The sequence below is a fragment of the Condylostylus longicornis genome, unplaced genomic scaffold (genome assembly GCF_029603195.1).
Source record: "Condylostylus longicornis isolate FDR11 unplaced genomic scaffold, ASM2960319v2 ptg000085l, whole genome shotgun sequence".
Lineage (NCBI taxonomy): Eukaryota > Metazoa > Arthropoda > Insecta > Diptera > Dolichopodidae > Condylostylus > Condylostylus longicornis.
Window position 1 is genome coordinate 353606 of NW_026578053.1, and position 24501 is coordinate 378106.

A 24501-nucleotide genomic window follows, 5' to 3' on the forward strand; every position below is an offset into this window, starting at 1 on the left:
ATTTATATTACATATTTATTAAATAAGGCAATATTTATATAATGCTTATGCTGCAAATTTTCCATTCTGTGTTTTTAGATTTTATGATTACATTCTTATCATATAAAATCTATGTGATCAAAATAAATTGTGTGTTTTTATTGTAATTTTCTAGGAATTTCTTTTTTATTAAATATGTACGTATTACGACATATTGTTTTAAATATGACATACATATATCAAAATCATAATTGCAAAATTATTTTTGAATGAATCAGAACTTCTACAATGTCAAATGCATTAGATGCAAAAACCAAAGCAAATTTGCATAAGAATTCGTGCATAAGACGGCAATTAATATTTTATTAATAATTGATTAATATACACAACTTAGTTTATGAGCTATACCTGCTGATCGCTGAATTTTGTGTCATTACTGCAATTTTGAAGTAATGAATTAAAAACGTTATACCCAATTACACATTGCATTGGCATTTGATTATTTTCCAATTATAGCTGACATTAAAATGTACTTACTGTATGTACCAATGTATGTATGATTTGTTCAAGTTTTTTCAAATCATTCACAGTTTATCATTTAATTTTTTATATTTTTTTTAACTATAACTATAAAATTTCATTAAATATAAAAAAGAAAACAAAAAAAAAAAATATTGAAAATAATTTCAGAATAAAAAATGGCAGCATTAGCAAAACTTTGAACACTTTCGCGAAATAAGAAAAAATTATATATAAATAAATTTTTATTAATTAACATTCAGGTACAATAGTAACTGCAAAAATGATTACTATTGCTCGTTACCATAATTGTTATATGCATGTGTCCAAGTTAATTTGAATTTTATTTCGTTATATACCTTATCTTCTTGTAATGTTTGAATTATTTTCTAGGGTAAGAGAATTTTTCTATATGGTATTCTAAAGGAAATATAACTGTCAAGTTGACAGTAGATTTACATTTAGGAATTTTCGCTCAGTATTTTTATTTTTATATATATTTGTTAAAATGTTAATAAAAATCAAAGTAATTTAACATTCTTTTACTTTTTCTATACATTTAAAAATAAATTATTTATTTTATTCACTGAAAAACTTTTTAACATTATTTGAATTAATATTTTTTTTATATTATTTATTTTAATTTCTACATGTACACTGTTTAACTGTAGTCAATTAGTACTGTACAGATAAAATAAAATACATAGTACACTGTAATACTGTAGTACACTGTATTAGATAAAATTTTAGTTTTTTTTTTTAAAGAAAAAGAATATTATTATTGCAAGGATATTTAATTTAAATTAACCTGAATAATATTATTTTACATGCAATAATTTAAGAATAATTTGCTACAAAAAAAATTCGCCTAAAAAATTTTTTTTCAAATACATATTTTATATATTATACAATAATATAAAATTTCCTTTAAAATTAAGGAAACAAATACTATATGAAAAATGTTTAGGAGGTGTTCAATTTTTCGAAAAATTTAATTTCGAAAAATCATTCCAAATATTCGTTGTCATATAATTATTTTTCTATTATCTTTGAATTAAATTAAAATAAAAATTTTATTAATATTAAATTGTAAATAAAATTAAAATTTAATATTATTAAATTGTAAGTAATTTATAAAATAATTATATACGCATATATTGTTGCTGCAAAAAAATTCATAAATCCTATTATATATTACATTCTTTACATATAACATTTATATTGAAAATTTCACTTAAATATTGTATGTAATTTAATTATATATAGGTGTTATTATAATTAATAATATTTAAAACAAATAAAAAATATTATGATTTAAAATGTTTTTCAAAAAGAAAAAAAGAAATTTATTATGAAAATTATTTTGAAAGAATTTATTCTTAAATGCACTTTTTTAAAATTTGAATTTTTATATTGTATTTTTTTGAAATTATTATATTTAAAAAATAAAGAATATATGATGCTTATACTTAATTTTTACAAAATACAAAGAATTTTATTATTGTCAATAATTTTATATTTATTTTTTATATTCAAAATTAATTTAAAATATACAAGAACCTGTTTAATCTAGCATAATACTTTGAAATTATTTTCTTTGATATTATTTTGATGGAATTATTCATTTTATTTGACAATGTATTGATGACAACAAAAATCAAATTATGTCAAAAATTTTTTTATTTTTATTTCTTTCATTTATTATGTAATTTTTAATAAAATATTTATTTTGTGCAAAAAAAATTAAACATGTTTTTGTTTTTTAGATTTTTATTTTAATTATGAATTTATACAATTTCTAAGTATTTATACAATTTTTATGAAAATATTTATTTCCGTACTAAATAATAACAAATAATTGAAATATGTTGTAGTATATAAGTGTATAATAAAAAGTATACAATAAAATGTGCAATTTAATAATTTGCATAAAATATAATAATATAAATTTATACATTTAAAGAAATAACAACAAATATTTCAACGAAAAATTTACTGAAAATAATATATTATATAATTTATTTGTATATATGTATATTAATTTGAAATATGTAAGTACGATTGGGAATAAAAACTTGTTACATTTTCAGTCTATCTGTTTAATTAAGTTTAAAAAGTATGTTATTATTTAAAATATAAAATTTCTTTTTAATTTAAAATTATATTGAACAATAATCATGGTTTAATGGAAGAATTAATAAAGCGATTTTCCAAAAAAAAAAAATGTAAAATAACAGCATTAAAACTGCATTTTAAAATGCATGCAAAATAACACCGAAATTGAGGAGTTAAGCGTCAATAACAATCATACAGGAGGAATCTTGAATCATGTAGGAATTGTTAAAAAAATCTCGAATGAAAATAATTACAATCTTAATAAAATTCGAATATAAAACTTATTTTTGCTGAAAGAATAACAATTTTACTTAACTCGATCATTTTATTAACCCTTCCATTCTAAAAGAAAGAAATTTGTATGTGTTTAAGAATGTTATTTTTCTAGTTTTACTTTTAGAAAAACCATAAATAAAGAGTAATTTTGTACTTTTTTCAAAAATATACAAAAAATTTTTCTCAAATTTCTTTTAATTTAAAATATATATGAATCCGATAAACTGCAACATAACAAATTGCTAGAATCAAAAGTTTCGAAATCATTAAAATAAGATTTTGAAATTGAAGAATGATTATCATTTAAAATTATAAAATGGAAATAGTTTTCAAAAAAAAAAAAAAAAATTTTTTCTTTTGTTAATAAATTAAAAGAATTGTTTTTTTTTTTTCTCATTGAATTTCTAAGTCTTTATTATTTTCATTTTTATTTCTTTTTTTAAATAAATATTCTATATAATTTCTAAATTTTTCAACTCAATCATAAAAAATTATATAATATGTATTTTATGATACAATTCATGCAACTTATAATAAATTTTAAGAATAATATATAAAATTAAATGATTATTTAAGTCCTTTATTTTGTATTGTAACATTCACACATAAAAAACCGGAAACAAGTATGAAAATAAAACAAAATAATTTATTCTGATATATAATAATTATTTTCTTCTACCATTTTCTGAATTTTATACATACAATAATATACATATTGATTAATAATTATTATATTAAATAAATGTTTAATTATTTTAATAGGTCTGTTCAATGATTGTAAGAATAAAATTTTAATTGTAATTTTTAATCGTAAAAATAATCAAAAAAAAAAAAATTAATTATAAATAATTAATTAATTAAAATAATTACAGTGAATAATGTTAAGAATAAAGAATCATTTTCAATTAATTGCTAAGCATAATATTTTTTAATAAAATATAATAATACAGATTTCAAATATAATTCAGATTATCGAAGTGAACCAGTTACTGGTATTACAAAATTATGGTCTGTATCATTTATTTTAATCAAAGTTAAAAACAATTTAAGGGCGTCTAACAAAATGCAGACATAACGTCAATTTGACTTATTCAGTAATTAAAATTGTTTTGCTCATTTAATTAAGTTGACATTAGACCTGGATTTTAATATTTATTATTATTACATTTATAAAATATAAGGCTCAGAAGTAAATCATTGTAAGTCAGTTAGTCAAAGTTTTAAAGATAAATTGAAAAAAACAAAGAGAAAAAAAATTTACAACAGAACAATGTGAATAATGATCAATTGGAATTTTTTTTTTTTTTGGAAAATCACATGACTTTTGTCAACCGAAAAAATAAAGTGTCATTTGAATACAATAAATTATTTTTGATTAGAAAAGGACTAATGCAGATTATCTTCTGAGCCTCCAAATTATTATGTACCACAGTATAACAAAATATTTAATTAATTATTTTCTTCGATAATTTATAATATCGATTATTTAACAATCGATTAACAATTAAATGGTTTCCTTACTATTTGGAAAAAAAAACAAAGACAATCTACCATAATGCTAACCTGTGACATCAATTTGACTTACTCACCTATTAAAATTTTATAATGACAGATGAAATCAAATTGACTTAAGATCTACATTTTGGTAAATGCCCAGAAATTTTAAATGAATAACAATTAAAAATTACAAAAAAAAAAAAACTTACAACTATTGAATGGAGCTATTCATTCTTATATTTATAGGTGTGTACTAACATTATTATTGTAAATTATAATTTTTTTTTTCTGTCTTTTTTTTTTTTACAATTTATGTTTAAATAATTTTTTTTTTTTCTACTACATATGGTATATTTTTTAACTAAATATTAAATTTAAATGAATTGTTATTTTATTTTTGTATTATTTTTTTTGTTTTTATATTTTAAATACCGAATTAACTAGATATCACACATTACTGTCGGTACCTACAGCGCCTGTAAATGAAAATGGTTGCGCATTATTAACAATACTTGCTTTATCGCTAGTTGTTATGCCCCCACTACTATTTTGAGATTGAGCATTATTACGCATCTCCTCCAATGAAGCTCTGTATATTAAAAAGAAAAAAAAAATTGTAAAAGAATGAAAACGAAAACAATTAGAAAAACTTATATAAAAATTTTTTTTTATTTACATAATTAAAAACAAATTAAAAATCTTATTAGTTATTTTGATAGTGCTATGATAACATGTTGATTTTTGACAACAAAAACAGTTTTACAATTATGAAACATTTTGTACATGATTAGTGAAATTAAGTAAATTTAATTAGGAATGTTATTTTTTTTGTCACTGATTTTACTTTTATGATTAATAAGAAATGCTACTGAATTTCTAACACAAAACTTATAAATTCTGAATTGGTGATCAGGTTTTTTTATAATTTTGTAAGTATGCATGTGCGATTGATGATACGAACATTTGAACATAAAATTATTTTACTACAAATTGAAATACTAAAATAAATACAAAAAAATTACTAAAATACTAAAAAATTGTTAAGATTAGAACTAAAAAATTTGCAAAGCTTAATAACACCCAAATGAAATTCAAAATGACAGCTCCAATTTTAAGAACCATTATTATTGCTAACAAACGCTTTGCTTCATAACCTTTTATATTTTGTAAGTGAAAACTAGTTAGAAACCCTACTTTTTAAAAAAAAATGTAAGATTTATTTGAAATATCAATTAATTTAACAACTACATTCAATATAATTATTAATAATTTTTTTTTAAAGTGATCTTATTATTTGTAAAAATATTTTAAATCTACACACATTAGAGTTTTGTACAATTCAATAAACACTAGACGAAAATAGGGTTTTTTAAATTCAAGTATTTCTAAAATTTTTCCGAAATTTTAAATATATAAATTTTAAAATGAAATACTTTTGTTATTTTAGAGCCTTATCGTGCACGTATCTCGCTATTTTACTCGTCAAGTTAGAAAAAATTTAATAACTATTACATATTTGTATAGGGCGTGATCGTGTATCACTTAGAAGAGATGAATAACTATCTTATTTTTGTATAACGTAATTTTCAAGTGAGAAAAATTATTCGGTATTGTGTTTTTCGTTATTTTCTAAAATGTATACAAAATTTATTCAATTTGTTTTTGAAATTGAGACGTTCAGTCGATAATTTAAGAAAAAAACAAAAATCTTATGCATTTGAAAAAATGAGTAATCTTATTGGAAAAATGGAATATCCATTAGAAAATACTGAAAATTCTGATTTAAAAATGACATGAATTGCACGATTAGGCTGTTAATTTTCTGTTAATTAGACTAATTTAATTCTAACTCATTTTTTTGTAAAAAAAAATTTCAATTCTAATTAGGAAAATTATGGAAATCACAACTCAAACTACAACGAAATCAAAATATAAAATGAAAACCTATATATGAAATTGAATTTTAATTTTAAAGTTACTGGAATAATTAGAAATTTACAGATTCGAACTTGTATTTATTACATAAACTTTTAAAATTAATTATTTCTTATATAATTTTTAAAAATAATTTGAAATAAATAGTTATTCAACTCAAATATTTTTAATATTTTTATTGTCGGAGTTCAATATTACTTCAATTATGAAATTTGTATTCAATTATAAAATATAAATTTGTGTCATTATTTTATATTTAATAATTTATTTAAAAGCCTACAAAAAATAATTAAGACAGAAAACAATGTATAAATAAAATTTTTTCAAAGGTAATACTAAATTTTTAAAATTGGTTTAATTGCGAAACTACTATATTCTGCTTCATAGTAAATTAGTATCAGCTGATTATCATAGATATAAAAATTATAAAATTGTTTCTTATTTAAATTTTTAATTATAATTTAAATACATAGAATGAAAACTTGGCACTATTTGAAGATTTTTCTTTTTCCAATTCTAGAAACTAAATACTTAAATACTAAGAAACCCTAATAACAAAAAGACAAAAAAATTACTAAATTTTTATATTTAAATTCCAATTCAAGAATACAACTCTTAAATGTTACTAATTATTATAATTACATATTATAGGCAATTAAATAAAATATGCAACTGCAAACATAATCACAACATTGAAATACAAACATTATGCTAAATACACAATGATTTTCTACATTAAATTAACAATCACATCAAATTCTTTTTAGACAAATCACTTGAAATGATGGGAGTGTTCATGAAAATTATGGCGATTTAAAAATTTTTGGGAGGTTTTTTTCATTATTGAATTTCAAATTTTAAAATTAATTTTATTTTGAAAATTACAAAAGATTTTTAAATAATCACCCACCATCTCAGATGATTCACCTAAGTGAATAATGTGTAGGTGAATAATAATCATGCTTATTTTTTTTTTTTCTTAAATTTTAATTATAATATAAATAAATTAAAAAAATGTCCTACCCGGTATGATAATGTTATTATTTAAATAATTTTTTAATTTTTTGTTCTGAAATATTGTGATTTTATCCAATGTTCCCCCAAAAAAACACAATTTGAATAAAAAAATTTGTATTATACGATAAACAAAAAAAAAAAAACGTTAAAATTTTGCTTGATCTATTTAAAATGAAGATGAAGAGCCCAGATTATTAATGTATGCATTGAAGCTGGAACTTGCATTTCTGCTTTCAACTAATTTTAATTATTTATCTTTTAATTTTTTTTTTTATTTTTTATTAAATCTATCTTGTATGACATGCGATAATTTTTATATTAAAAAAATATATACATATATATATTTTTGGGTTTATATATATTTTTATTTATATACGGGTTTTTGTTTTTATTTTTAATTAAAATCAATTAATTTTATTGTTCTATAATCTTATTAATTAAAATTATATTAATTCCATTAGTTTAGATAATAATAAAATTTCAATTTGTTAATTTGTACATAATAATTAATATTTTATGTATGTATGTATGTACAATTGAACTAATTAAAATAAAATTAGTTAAAAATTTGAAAAAAAAAAATATTTTTTAAAATCTCTGAATTTAAATTATAATATCAATTATATTCGGTAAAATTTCAAAAATATTTTGCATACACATTATGTACAATAGCAAATACAGTGGAACTTTTATATCTCGAACTCAGTAAATGACAGAAAAAAATTTGAGCTAAATATGTAGCTATTTGAGTTAGGGAGACTAAAATATATGAAAATATTTTTCAAAATGCTTAAATAAACGTAATTTGAGTTAAAGCAAAACTAGTCTTATATAAGAGAATACGAGATAGAAAAGTTTAACTGTATGCAATATAGATTAATTTATGTATTATATTAAAATAATATTAGTTAATTTATTTCTAGCCACACAGTACTCATTTTAATTAATTATATTGCATAGGTACTATCTGTCATTTTTATACAATTAAAATGTTGAATTAAATTTGCAAAAATTCACAAAAAAAAAATGAAAACTACATCTTACAAACATTCCAGTAAGATTGAACGAAATTTTGCTTTTTGATTAAATATTTTAAAGATCAAATATATTTTATTATATTATAATTTATTTTTTAGTAGATTGTTAACAGACAAAAAAGAGAAATCATAGTTATATATTACATAAATTTTAATATGAAAGCATTGAAATGTTTATTATTCGAAGAAAAAGCAACAATTATATTTAATTTAATTTAGAAATACTTTTCCCTTAAATAACATTTTTAATTTTTATTCAATTTTTTGATAATTTATTTTTTTTTTTAATTTTTTTTTATTTTTTAAACATAATTGATATGTTTTGTGTCTAAATAATATTATATAATATATTTTTAATAATACTCAATTTTTTTTTTATTAAATATAATTGTATTTTTTGTTTTTTTTTAAGCGATTATTTTAACGATGAGATACAACGACGACCACGACGACAACGATTAAATTTCATTAAGGGTATTCATATATTTATATATATATATATATATATATATATATTAAGAAATTCGTAAATTGTATATTTTTCAACGTAATTAACTAATAATTTTTATTAAATTTGAATACTGAAATCAAACAGTAATTGGGTATTTTTCATAATTCAGTTCTATTCTAGTACAAATTACTTGCAGAATCTACTACAAGAACTGTCAAAGAAATATTTTTAAAAATGCAAAATGTTTTGACGGTATTTTTTTAAACTACATATACAACTGCAAATTAAAATATTTTAATAAAATAGAAAACGAAAAATAGTGAGATTAAAGTGGACTTTTTGCAAAATTGTTAAGGTTGACATTACTTTATTTTTGTTTCAGAAAATTTTTTCCAATGTCAATATAATTTTGAGTTACGATTTTTATTTTAATTAAAAATTATTTAAATTTATTTAAAATATATGTGAAATTTTTATGCGCATATACGAATTTATTAAACTCATATTATAAATAAATCAATTTTAAATATTGGAAATTATTTCAATTTATATCAAAATTAATTACAAATTACAGAAATTTGAATATTTTTTTTATGAAATTTATTAAAATTTCAACTTAAAAAAAAAAATGATTCAAATGTATTGTTGGTAAGCAGTTATAGGTTCTTCATTAACATTACTATCGCAATACTGCAAAACAATAACTGTGAAATGCAATTTTGCAAAAGCATAACGTTATAAATATGCAATATATTTTTAACTATTATAAAAAAATCAAAACATTTCACATGATTTAACTACGATACACATTTCTAATTTTGCTATTTTGCTTAGAATTAGACATGTTTATGAGCAAACTAAGTTAGCAACATTTTGTTTATAAACATAAATACATTTGTTATGAACGCAGTTTTCACTATATTCAAATATATCACGATATACTGCACTTATGAAGAGGCCTAAAATTTACGAATTAATATAAAAATTATGATATACCCTTAATAATAATTTTTATTTTTTGTTTTCATTTTTACATTAATAATTAAATTTTTTTAAAGATTTTCTCATTTTTTTTAATTTACATGTTATTAATAATATTGTGTTAATTACATAATAATATATTACATTTATATTTTAGAAAAAAATTTAATTTTTCCATAATGAAGGAACTTAAAATGAGTTTAGAAGAAAATACTAACGATGAAAAATATGTTCGTATGTATTGATTAATTTATTATTATATATAGATGTAGGTTTATATTTAAAATTTATTTTATCTTTTTCAATATTCAAGGATATTCGGGATCAGAAATTTTATATTTTGTTTTCTATTTTTCTTTTCATCATTTTAATAACTTTTTCTTATTTTCTTCGTATTTCCTAAATTTTAATTTTAATTTATGGTTTCAACAATAATTATACTTCTATTTTGTGTCTTTTATAAATGATAAATGGACTTTTTTTTTTTGTTTGTTTTTGAAAATTCAATTTTTTGTTTTCTCTTTAAAAATAGATTTTATATTAAGGTTCAATTAATAAATAGTTAGTTGAAAAAGTGTTTTATTTTAGTGCCCGAATTTGAAAAATGATTTTAGATGTTTTTGTATTAAATTTTTTTTTGTTTAATTTTTTTTTTTATATATTTAAACAATTTATTTTAAAAATTTTGTTTCCTTTTTTTCCTTATTAATGGCAGTTTTTTTTATTTATAAATTATAAATAATTTGTTTTTTTTTTTATATATTTTATTTTTTTAATTTTAATTTTTTCTCACAATATTAACAACGTCCTTTAGAAACTTTTGAGTTCTCCAAATACAATAATATCGTTAATTAAATTTAATTCAATTTAGATTAATGAATTAGAGAAATTTTATTGAATATTTTTGATTAAAGAAGGGTTTCAACATAAAGCCTTATTTTGGAACTTAAATAAAATTGAAACTGAGTGGAATATTTTTCTTATATTGTGTACGAGTATAAATTAGAGTTTGTAATTGTCATAATAAGGGTTTTTCAAAATATTTTTGAAAATATTTTTTAATAGATATGAAAAGAATAAAAAAATGAACAGTTATCAAGGAGTTTAAGAATAAAACTTAGGATTTTAACAAAATTAGTTCTATTCAATAATAAAAATTTTAATATAAAATAATATTAATATTTCATAATAAAAGGAATAAGAATCTAATATTCTGAGAAATGTGTGCTTTTAAAAAAACGTTGTTAATGTAAAGTTGTTTTTTAACACATAAGACTTTGAAGCCGCTTTATTATAAAATTTAATTTGTGTTTTTGTAAGTTTTTTTTTGTTTTTTTTTTCTTTTTAGGAGTTTTATAATTTATCAGTTATAAAATTATAATTTTATAATTTAAGAAAAGAAATAAATTATTTTCAGTCCCTTTAATTCAATCACAATGTCTAACCAATTTGTAACTTTGACGACCATTCCAATTAGACGGAACTACTACACATTCTTTTGAAATTAAAGAGATCGAAATCCGAATTTCTGTATTCATATATTTTTTATATTAGGGAAACATAAAATAATATGCATTTTAAGATTTTAAAAGAAAATATTAAGTTAAAAATTCAAAATAAAAATGGTGTTAATATAGTTTTGTTGTTGTTTTCAATAATATAAAAATTTAAATAATATTTGCTTTAGTTCTAATCAACTAGTCTGAAACTACTAGTCTGAAACTAGTATGAAATTTTTTGAAAAACAATTACAAAATTATAAACATCTCATATTATTCTGGATTCGAATTATTCACTTCAGTAATATAGATAAGCATATTTCCTACTAAATATTTATAATTTCTTTTACAAGCCCATGGTGGATTCGAACCCTTAGCCTTCATATAGTTGAAGAAAAATATTAAATTTTTTTTTTGTATTTTTTTTTATTGTAGTTTTTTTTTTACAACTTTTAGAGTTTTTGGCTTACCACCAAGGCACCATTATAGTTCAATAAATTTTTTTTTGAGCAAAAATTAACGTATTTCTAGTTCATTTCTTTTTAGGGTTTTTCTTTTTGCAATATTGGAAGCTTCCTTTTTTATAGTTTTTGATTTTTTATTAGGTTTCAATTTAAATTTTTATAAGCCTACATAAAATTTCATTATAATTAATGTTTTGTTACTTCTATTAAAATGGGAAATTTGTTAAAAAATAATTTTTTTTTTTTGAACAGTTTGTGTGAATGATTTTGTTATGTTTATTTATGTTTGTAAGAGAGAAGGAGAGAGTGATAGAGAGCGGTGGCTTTTCTTTTTTCTTAAATTTTCTTTGTGTTTTTTTTTTCATAAATTTATTTACTTTTGTTTTTTAATAATTTTTTTTTATTTTTATATTTAAGTTTAAATTACATACAACTATCGTAAATTTAATTAATATTATTTTCAATAACGCGCTCTTTTTTTTTTTTTTGTTAAAAATATTAATATTTATATATGTATATTTTTTTTTTTAAATTATGTTATGAACATGAAATAACTTTTTAAACTTAAATGATATTTTTTTTTGTTAATATTTTAAAATTATTTGATTTATTTATCTCTTCTTCTTTTTTTTCAATAATATTATTTTGTATTTTAATTTGATTAAATTTGAATTTATGTTGGACGCCATACATCTGGGTCTTCCATTAATGTAACATGTTGATCGGTGGTTTGCATTGGTTGTCCTGGCATTCCTTGCATTCCCTCCATTCCCGGTTGCATACCGGTACCTGTTGGTGATGCAACAGCAGCCATATCTTCACGTGTTCCTCTGTTTTTGTTTTTTATTTTATTTTTTATTTATTGATATTATTTCATTTTTTTTTTTTCGAATTTACCGCGATTTGAACATTTATTTTTAATTATTTTTATTAATTATTAATTTTTTATTTTGATTATTTTGGTATTGTCATACAAAATTTAATTTTATTATTTTATGTGTTAAAATTGTAGAAGTTGTAACAGATAAGTAGATTTTATGGTAGTAGGTTTGTTTTTTTATCAATGTTATATAGTTAGACATAAAAAACACAAAAAAAAGAAACAGAAAAAGGCAACACAATATTGTTTGTTTAGTTTTAATTCTATATTTTAATTATTGTTAAATCAATTTATTATAAGAAAAAAACCCAAAACAGAACACGTTAAAATAATTATGTGAAAATGAAATAAAAAAAAAACAAAACAGTGAAAACAATAATTATTAACGATTTTCAGAACAGAACACAGTGAACAGAACAGTACATTTCCGATCCCACAAGCAGTATTATGGCGAACTCTAGCAAGAATTCTATAAAATTTAAAATTATTGAAATTATAATTTACGAGTACATTCGACTTTCATATGAATCTTGACTTAACAATCAAATGATTATCAAAATAATTATCAAATAGTGAGAATCTCTTAATAGTAGCTATCTGAGCGCAAGTAATATGTTGGGTCTAAAATTTTGATTTGTTACTAGATACGTACATATTTTCTTATAGTTATATCAAAATTCAAATTGTTCATTTATAAAATAAAGTACATTTGTGTAAAATTTTCAAAAGAAAAATTAATTTTGAATTCAAATGCATAAATGTAAACAATCAAAAAAAATTCGTAATATCACAAGTGTGATGTAAAACAATATTTTCATGTCCTTAGCAAATTTATGATATATGTTTCTCACATATATGTACATATTGACATTTAGTTTAAATTTCTATATTAAGGATGTAAGAATAAGTTTAGTTGTTTGTATGTACATATGAGCAATAAACATAATTTTTAAATTTTGACCTACAAATATTCTTCAAAACATATTTACATGGACTAATAAGACAGCACTTTAAATTGTATTTTAATATTAAATTATTTTAGCATTTAACTCAAATTTTCCAAATTTATTTTGTTAAGAACAAACCAACAAATTTTAATTGGTTAATAATTATTTTCAATCTTTTATATTTTGTTAATTGCTAAATGAATTTTCAATAATCTTTGAAGAAAATCGTTAATAGAATAAAAAAAAAACACAAAAAACAAAAATTAAACAAAAAAAAAAATCAAGAAAAAAAATTAACAACAAACTTACTTCTTTCCTATTGACATCATGCCATAAACGACACCAGTGGCAAATATTAATCCACAGCCAAATATGCTTCCTAAACCAGGACAAAAAATAACTGGTGGAATAGCAATTCTAAAAAAGAAAATTTTATTCATTTAAGACCAAATTATCAAAAAATAATGACTTTTTTTTTTTTTGGAAAATATCTCATTTATTTACATGCAATATAAGGCTGCACGATTCCACATTGGTCTTTCATCTGCTTTTCTTGCAATTACTTGAGCATGTTCAAGGAACATACAACAGAATGGTGCCTCTACAGCCATTACTATAAAACCAGCAAATATTTGTAATACACCTGATACTAAACATCCAACACTAAAGAATATTATTGATAAACAATTCCATAATCCGAATAACATTGCAACTAAAACGGAAAAAAAAAATAATTATATAAGAAATATTTGAATTAGTTTATTGATTTGAATAAATTAAATTTTATGATTTATTTAAATGTTCACATCTTATTTAATTCTATTACTTTTCTCATTTATTAAGTGATTAAGTAATATAACACTATTTTCTTTCTTATTACAAAATCACATATATATTTGATATTTTGTTTGTTACATTGAGTTACAATATTTGAATTTATATAAATTGTATTTTGTAAGCGTTTATACCAGTTCTTCTCTACATACATATATCGAATTTATATATTCACAAATTTTTATACATATTTAAATAATATACTCAAATATTAAAATTTTTTTTTGAAACGAATATTTTTGTTATATAAAACCGCAAAATATAGAGAAACATTTGAAATACTTCTACGTGAATAACAAAATTATTGAACAACTATTGTTAATTCACGTAAAATCTAGAAACAGTAAAAAAAAAAGTTTCAGATTTCACACCGACTGCAACCATAACTACATTGAGATAAATATAATGGCAAAATAATTTAATTTCATTGATTAAATCAAGTTACTCCACATTATATTTTGATTTTGAAGTCAGAAATATAATATTAAATAACACTAATGAAAGATAAGGTAGTCTTTGCATTAAATATTGTTCATTTCAACATATTAAACAATTTTAGTGCATATAGAAATCGGAATATGCAAACTTACATTTGATCTGAATTGCAATTTTTAATTTTCATAATTCACTCATTAACCCCTAAATTAGATAAGGTAAATATTTTATTAATGTTTTAATATTGTACGTTTACACTATGAAAAATGTGATGGTATTTTAAATTAGATGCCTGTCACAATTTATGTCGTTAGAATTACGAATGTCACTGATTTCATGCCTTCGTTGACGTTAAGGAAAGGAAATTTCAATAATTTTAAAAACAATAAAGCTCAAGAGACCAATTATTGTTAAAAATAATTTTGAATTATTTTAAGAGGCAATCCAACTGCCTTAGAAAATAATTTTGAAATATAATTAAAATAAGTTTAATAAATCGATCTCATTACAAAATATTTACAACACGTACATACAAATAAATTTTATAAAAATTCTCATATTTCTCAGTAAATTTTTTTTTCTTTTTCTTTATTATTTTGGTACTTCTTTGTTTTTATTTTTAGATTTTTGAATAAACAAAGACGCTATTCCAGCAGTAAGAATTTAATAATCAAAAACAAATCGGTTTAATCATTTATTAATTATAGTAACAAAAGTAGCTACGTGTGAGAAATATTTCTCACTGCGTTTCATATTTAAAATATTATCGAAATTTAATAATAAAGTTTTGTAACAAAATTTAACCCTCGCGCCTTTACTACTTTAATTTGTTTTCAGTTTAGACTATTTAGAGGCAATATATAATTCGATAAAATCACTAGGAACTCAATCATTCTTATAAAATAGGTACATTTCATGAGAGTTTAAAAAAATATTATGAAAAATACGTTTTAAATTTTGATTGAACTAATTTCTTAAGAATTTAATTACTTGCAAAACATTTTCTTAATAATTGTTACTAATAAAACCTATATAGATAAGAAACACTCCAATTTAAATTTGATTATTCATTAATTTTTATTTATCTATTCTATTGAATTGTTATTAATTCTTCCATTTCGAGACTATAAATTAAATTACAAAACTTTACGAATTATACTTATCCAAAATTGAAATAATTATAAATTTTTTTAGAAAAATCAAACACAGCCTATTATAGCTACATACATATATCTGTATTAACAAATATACAAATACAAATACAATTTAATATATTTGTTAAAAAATGCAGCGAAACTATAAATATAATATATATATATATATATATATATATATATATATATATGTATACTTATACATATATATATATATATATATATATATATATATATATATATATATATATATATATATATATATAAGTATACATATGTAAATTAATATCAGTGCTGTTTCTTAAACTTGTTTTTCTTAGATAAGAAAAGCAGACAGATATAGCTGAAATAATAATATGATTATTATTTACTTTATAGCAAAAATTATTAAAAAACAAAAATATATTAAATTTCAAACTTTTGTAGGTCTTCATATCAAAAAAATAAATTTTAAAAAATCATTTTTTTAGTTTGAATAATTAAGTAATTAATAAATTTAATAATTGAATTAAAAACATTATTATGCTACTAGCACCATCATAGAAAAATAGAAGATATTATGTTGTGATAGCAAAGTGTATTTTTAGTAGCAATAGTTCCATATAATTTACATACATATTTTTCTAATTTCGCACTACTCATTTCCACATTATACGAGTACTTATTGTATTACGGGATATTCAAAATATACTTTAAATATATTTACAATTTATTAATTTTTCTTATCTTTTGTTTTATTAACATATATGTACCTATATAAAATAAAATTAATCCGCATATATACACATATGACAATAAATACTTTTATAATAAAATAATATCATTTAAAATAAAAAACAATGTATATAATATAAAAGTGTAATAGCAAATGTGGAATATATGAGTAATATTGAGCAATATACACACAAAGATATAGGTACATAATATATATTGTATGTATATTTTATATTATCTTTATATATACTTATAGCTAAATAATAAAATTTTGCTATGAATGGAATTAGAATGAGATAATTAATATCTAATATGGTTTAATGAAAGAATCAAGAATATTTATTTAATAAAAATAAAAAATTTTAAAGCATATTTTTAATTCAAATTTTTTTTTATTTTAAATTATGTTGCTAACTACAACATAAGCATAAAATAATATAAATAAATATTTAAATATTAATCTATAGTAGGTATTTTATTTGTAACAAAATGTTAATTTAAGTGTTATGTAAGTATTGAGTCACAGTTAGAACTAAATTTGAATTAAACAACTTCAATTGATTAAAAATAGAAGGTGAAAAAAAATGAATTAAAAATAAAGGAAATTTGATTTTGCTAAAAAGAAATTTTTGTTTTATAATTTCAAAATAAAGAAAACAATTACTTATATGAAAATAGAAAAAAATTTTAATTTGAGAGTTGTGTAAATAATTATGTTCTAATATAAAATCTAAAATAAAATCTTAAATTCATTAAAATCGGAAGAAAAATATTAAAGGAAATTTATTGGAAAAACTATACTTTGAATTATTTAAATAAATAGGTGCAATAGGACGAACATACGTCTGCCTATTTAATTAAAAGATTTGCTTTTAATCATTTTTTAAATTTTTAAATATCCTTTAATATTTGGCATTGCATAATTTCTCAACATGATTTATAAGAATGTACATATGTACATAGGTACTTAAAATTATATTTTGTATTCTTTTTACTAATTTTGGAATATTAAAAGTCTAGGACATTGTTGAAAAGAATTTCATATTATACAATCAATTATATTGATATCTATTTTTATAATGTATTAATTCTCGTGCATTTTATATGCATATACATATATCTAGATAGATATGTAAATGTCCTATAGTTATTGTGTTTCGTAACAACCCTCATATATTTACATAATTACATATCTTTGAAAATGATATTATATAAAATGAGAATGAAAGAAAAGAGGGTCACTTTTTAGATTTTCGTTTTAAATACACTCAAAATATACCAAGGTTGTTCCTATCTACCTTAACTACTTAATAGAAAGAATAATGATAATTATAATCGTATTTAAATAATTATTATCGGTCATTATAATCGTAATAATTTTCTTTCATAATTAAAATATAAAGCATTACTAAATAAAAACAAAATTAATTGTTTATTTTGTAAGTGGGTAGGTGTACACCTACAACATAAAAACATTAAATTTTGAATGAAAATAAAAAAGTTTTATGATTTTTATTGTGAAATTCAATAAATAAATAATAAACATTAAGTTCAATCTAATTTTTTTTATAAAGAATCTAAAATAATACGTCACAGGTCTTTATCTGTCGACCATCCTATAAATTCTTAGTTTTTTCTAATCGTGTCATTTGATATGGATATTTACACTAATTTTAATTGTTTTACTTAACACATAGCTATATAGTTAATCTAACTAACTTAATTTGTGGTTGATAATTTTCTAATTATTAATTGTTATAATATTCTATATGATTTAATTTATAAGAATAATTAATTCTGAAATGAATAAGTAAAATTTCCGCTTATAAAATATTGAGCTTTCCCAATCTATTTTCAACATGATAAACAGGTTTATTGACTTTGGCAAATAAAAACACGAAAATAACTTTTATACTTCATCATTTTAATATAGGACATCAATATATTTTTACGCTTTTCTCTTCAATGCCGCTTAATGCCGTTTAATCATTTATTATAATCATAATATAATTTTCATCTACAAAATTTGTAGTTGTACCTTGCAAACCTATCTACCTATTTACCTACTTTTGTATATATTATATACGTTGATAATTTACTTTACGTAGGTACACATATCGGTTACATATCCGAATCGAATGTAGATATATCATTTTATATTAAACAAATGTATGGAAGAAAATTATGAATGGTGACGTGTGGTGTTTTTCGAAGTCATTTAACTTTTATAGATAAAAATACAAAGATCGATTGTATTTCCTTTTTTTTTTGATATTTATATTTGATTTTTAATAATAGAAAATCAATTTTTAATATGTTTTAACTATTGTAACTATATTTATTAATACTAATAGATAAATTCTTAGGTAATATATGTATAGTGATAGTATTTTTATGTACATATACTTACAGAAAGCAGCAACAATTCCAAGAACTCTAACACCATATTTTAAATACCATGGTGCTCCATCAGGAGGTGCTGTTTCATCACTAGGTCTAGCCAATAAGCTAGTAAACTTTTCCGCAATTCCAGCCTTTAAGACAAAATACAAACCGAAATTTTAAAAACTGTTTAACAAACTACTTCAAAATATTTTCACAATAATTCAAAATGAAAATTTAATGACACAAAGCAAATTTTTTTTTTTCTATTGAAATGAAAAATTTTTAATTACCATAATTTTATCCTTTTAATTTATTCAACAACAATCAATATTTTAAATTTATTGAATTAACAATTTCCAGAATATTTAATATTAGCACAAATATTTTTTTTCCCTGATAAAATATAAAAAAAAAACTGGAATAAAAATTTTTTAAATTCACACTTATCTTTTGATATTTTTCTTTTTTTGAAACATAATCAATTGACAACGATTAGAGAAAAATTTCTGATTATTCATATACGCATGAAGCAAATTTATCAAATATGTGTATGTGTATGTTTTAATGTCATTAAGTATCAAATGTCAAATGTAACAACTTTCACTGCGACATCTATTGTACGTTTCAGTTTTCTCATTAAAAATTTGTAATTTCATACATTTAAATATAAATATCAAAATACAATATAAATACATAATATTAAAATATAAATAATTTATATGATATTAAGTTTTTTTATAAATAAAGATAAATACAAAATTTTTATATTAGGTTCCTTCATGAATCCAAAATTAAAAAATTAACTCAGTTCAATTTCAATACATTAAGTCTCATGTCTAGTTTTAGAACTAGCTCGATTAACAAATAACTGAGCTATATATATTTATGTTAAATTAACTAACTGAGTTAAACTATAGTATGGCCTTCTGAAGAACCAGTCATTTAAAAACAAAATATTACACATGTCAATTTTTTTACATTTTATAAATTTACATGTAAATTCATCATGTAAATTTTTGTTATTTTCACATGATAAAAGTAAATATATTAGATATAAAAGTAAAGAAGAACTTGTTCATACAAATCGTATAAACAAGTTCTTGGAAATGAAAAAATGTAGAACGCTACCCTATTAAAATTACATTATTAGAAAACTTGTGACTTAATCGAGGTGAAATATAAATTTTACTATAACTGTCAATGTCAAATTACAAAAATAAATTGTAGTGGTGAGTAGTCGGATTTCATCGTGTTTTAATGAAAAAAGATTTTGCGGAAATTAAATAATAATAAAATAGAGAATAGGTTTAGTTATTTTTTTCTTTTTTGATTCAATCCATTCATTGGCAGAAATTCTCTCTTATTAATTGGCAGAAACAAAAAAAAAGTTAAATTTATATTTTTGATTCTCGATTACGCAAACAATTTTTGTTAAAAATAATGGAAATCAATAAAACAACGATTGGAATCGCGGCTGGTGTTGCTGGTACATTATTTTTGGGATACTGCATTTATTTTGATAAGAAAAGACGTAGTGATCCTGAGTACAAAAAGAAAGTGCGAGAACGTAAGTTTATTAAATTAAAAAATGTGTTTTACCCGGAATAAAATGAATCAAAATTTAAATGATGCTTTTTAGGAAGACGTCGCCAAAAGAAAGCTGGAGCAAAGAATGATTTACCAAATTTCCATGACCAAGAAGCAATTGAAAGGTTAGTCCAAATTTTTTCAAAAAGTATATTAAATAAGATAAATCTATGAAAAATAACTTTTGGAGGTTATATTTTCTTGATCAAATGGTTAAAACTTTGAGTATGTAAGTAGGTGTGTAGGTATGTTTTTTCATAACATATGCGGATAATTAAAGGGATAAGAGGACATTTTTTGATTATGTAATATGTTTCAATGTTATTTGAAAAAAGAAAGGAAAATTATAATTTCAATATTCTTTTCAAGGATATATGAAAAAAATCAATAAAAATAAATTTTTTTTCATGCTTTTTATATAATTGCTAATTAGGAGATGATTCATATTTTTTTTTTGAAAAAATGATTTTGCAACTGCTAAACTTAATTACATTTAACAAATTGTAATCGAGCTGAAAAACATGTAATCTATTATTAAAACTAATTCAAAAATAGCAGTAATTTTTAATATAAATTTTATGCATGGTGACAATTTTATTGCTACGAGTATTTAAAAACATCACGCAATTAGGATATAAAAATATTTTTGTTTTGTTCATCAAGATTTTTAAATAGATTTCTTTTGTCGGTCATTGACATAACTACTTTACCCACAAAAGTATCAAAGGCTTTGTTTATTTTTGATATTTTTGTTGATATCAAAGAATTTTTTTAAAAAATTGTTATTTTATTTTAATGTGAATTTTTCTCTTATTAATGAAATAGTATTTTATATTAAAATGCGCAATAACATATACATATACTTAATTAAAACTGTATCAAATATCTACAAATACCTTACCCGATTTTAATATTACGTTCTATTACGTTCACTTTTTATATTGTGCCAGTGTACAATATTTTCATTACTTTTTTTAAAATACCTTTAAATTACAAGATTAACCACTTTTTATGTATAAGATATTTTATAATAAGCTACTTTTTTTTATTTTAGATACTTCCTTCAAGAAATTCAATTGGGTGAGACTTTAATTGCAACCGGTGATTTTGAAAAAGGTGTTGAACATTTGGCAAACGCAATTGTTGTTTGCGGTCAACCAACAAAATTATTACAAATTTTGCAAAAATCACTGCCAGCTCAAGTGTTTGCAATGTTAATTCAAAAAATGCAAGAATTAGGAAGTCGAACTGCAGCATCTGAAGATAAGGGACCTAGAATTGTTGCTGCAAGTAGTTCATCCAAATCAGTTGATCCAGCTGCTGCAGCTATGATGGCTGGTCTTGGTGGTGACATTGTTATTGGTGTTCCACCAGGAGCCAGTCTTGATGACTTGGAATAGATTTTAAATTCATCCCAAAAATAAACCAAACTAGCAAAAAATTGAAATGGAAACTTATAAGTAGTTTCATTTCAAATCAAAATTAAAAAAAAAAAAATCATTCTAAAGTTAGTTTATCACCTTCGTTTTTCTTTTTTATTTAAATATTTCTTTCAAAAAAAATTTATATTTAAATTGGAACAAAAAAAAAATAAATTTACATATTAAGAATATAGATATACAAAATACGTATACTGAACACTACAAACTTAATTTTTAATGCAAAAAAATGTATGGAAAAATAAAATTAAAATTTGAAATTGATTATTTTCTAAAGAAAATATTATTAAATTTGAAAAAATTTCTCGAGTTATAAATTTACTTGATAAAAAAGGAAAATATGTACATTTTATGTACAGCAAATCAGTTTTAACTACAGTTGACAAAATAAATTTTTGTTAAGTCTTACAAGAACTAGGAAGCTAATATAATTCAATAAATTAAAAATTTTTGAACAATTTTTTATTTTTACTTTTTGTTTTGTTTTTATAATAATAAGAAAGAAACCCATTAATTTCTTAATCTTCTCATTTTTTTCTCGAATAAAATCTTGCAAAATGGGCAAATTTGTCTTGAATTTATAAATCATATGAATACCAAAAAAAAAAAAACACATAATATACAAGCGAACTATAAAATATAAGCTAAACATCACTTATAATAAGTATGAATGAATAATTTCAAATTATCGCAATTATTTGCAGCGAAAAAAATACGCTTTTTAAAAAAAAATCATATCATTTCGCTGAAAAACAACATTGTAATACAAAATTTGTATAATTATATATTGCAACAATAAGGAATAATCCTTATATTGAAATATGATATGCATTGAAATTCAATTGTATTTTTCCCTAAACGTTTTCATAAAATGTTTACAACAAAATTTTTTATAAAATTTTAATTTGTGACCATTCAATTTTTCATCTTATTTGTGAAATACATAATATATTGATGAGTTTTCGAATACTATCATAACAATTAACTTAAAATTTTCAAATTATTGTACAAATAAGGGAAAAATTTCAGTTTGAATTCATTTTCTTTAACATCAACAATAAAAAATCAAGATTTGAATAATTGTAGTTGTTACGTTCTAAAATAAATTTATTAAGAAACCATATTTTTAAAGTATGTAATTACTTTTCTTTAGATAAAAAAAAAAAAAAAACTTTTAAATACGGATGGAAATTCAAGTTTTGCTTCAAGAGCCTTTATTTGCATGCTAAAAGTAATTTTAAGCTTGGCTTGAATTTGAGAGTAAAGAAATTAACGAAAGAGTTATGCATGCCTTCTTTATGGTTTCGATTTGTTTAATTTATTGAATTTATGTAATTATATAATCCGTAAGTTCATAATTAACAAATCAGCTTGAAACAAATCTAGAATTTTCACGGAAATTAAGAAAAAAAAAAAACAAAATGTTAAAATAAGTAATTTAATTAAATGTTACTTAGTTTTAAGGAAAAATTTGTGAAATCACTCTTTGAATTCCGATTTAATTTTATTCTTTTCAATCATAACTAAAATTTTGAATCACTATTTTATTTTATTATCAAATTTTCGCTTTCATATTGAATTTTTTTCCTTTTTTTTCAAATTTTACATTCTTAACGAAATGTACAAAATTAAAAATTTTTAAATAATTATAGTATAAAAGTTACTGAACAACTACTATCTAATCTGCTAATTCAAAACTCATATAATAATGGTGAAATATAAATTGTTTGAATATTTCAAAAAATTCATTCCTTCACTTCATGGTTTATTACATTACATTAAAACTTATATTTCTAATATTTAATCTCCATCCTTCTCTAATAATATTTATCTATTAGCTGACGAAAATTATAAAATAAAAATTTAATCTGAAAAATTTAATCTTTTAAATTCTCTAGCATAAAATAAATTTTTTTACATCTTTAAATAATATTTTTATTTTAAATGGTCTGTAATTAAATTATTGACTTCTGTTGTGAAAATTTATCAATTTGTAAATGTTTTAATTGTTTATATTATAATTAAAATCAATGTGTAATTAAATAAAAAAAAAAAAAAAAAATAGAACAAAAAGAGAATGGGTGGTAATAAAAAATATAAAATATATTTCATTAAAGAATTTGTCTTTTTATTTAAAATTAACAATTTATACAAAATTGTTTTTTTTTTCTTTTTGCTTAGTTTGTTTAGGTCTGTTGTTGTTGTTAGGTTATAATTAGTAAATTTCTATTTAAATAGTATATATTTTAGACCAATCCAATGAGCGGCAAATAAGAGAAATATCGCAGAAGTTTTAATTTATTTACTTATTATTTAAGTCTATCAAAATAGAATTTTAGTCGAAATAATAAATACC

The 24501-nt window shown here is 20.5% G+C and overlaps 2 protein-coding genes across 3 annotated transcripts; one reads left to right on the forward strand and one right to left on the reverse strand.

The window, feature by feature from the left end:
• Window positions 1–3293: 3293 nt before the first annotated feature.
• Window positions 3294–19607, reverse strand: LOC129613629 (calcium channel flower). 2 transcript variants are annotated; one of them, XM_055527760.1, is made up of 6 exons: window positions 19410–19606; window positions 19145–19268; window positions 14102–14309; window positions 13907–14014; window positions 12462–12600; window positions 3294–4975 (listed from the first exon to the last, which is right to left on the reverse strand). In XM_055527760.1, the coding sequence occupies exons 1-6, from the start codon at window positions 19410–19412 to the stop codon at window positions 4952–4954; spliced, it is 606 nt and encodes a 201-aa protein (XP_055383735.1). In that variant the 5' UTR covers window positions 19413–19606; the 3' UTR covers window positions 3294–4951. The 2 variants fall into 2 exon arrangements, with proteins under 2 accessions (XP_055383735.1, XP_055383738.1); XM_055527763.1 differs by lacking the exon at window positions 12462–12600 and having other exon boundaries at window positions 3295–4975; window positions 19410–19607.
• A 908-nt stretch (window positions 19608–20515) lies between these two features.
• On the forward strand, window positions 20516–24169 carry LOC129613632 (mitochondrial import receptor subunit TOM20 homolog). The gene is made up of 3 exons (XM_055527771.1): window positions 20516–20686; window positions 20759–20831; window positions 21761–24169. Exons 1-3 carry the CDS (start codon window positions 20560–20562, stop codon window positions 22104–22106), a joined length of 546 nt encoding a protein of 181 aa, XP_055383746.1. The 5' UTR covers window positions 20516–20559; the 3' UTR covers window positions 22107–24169.
• Window positions 24170–24501: the final 332 nt, after the last annotated feature.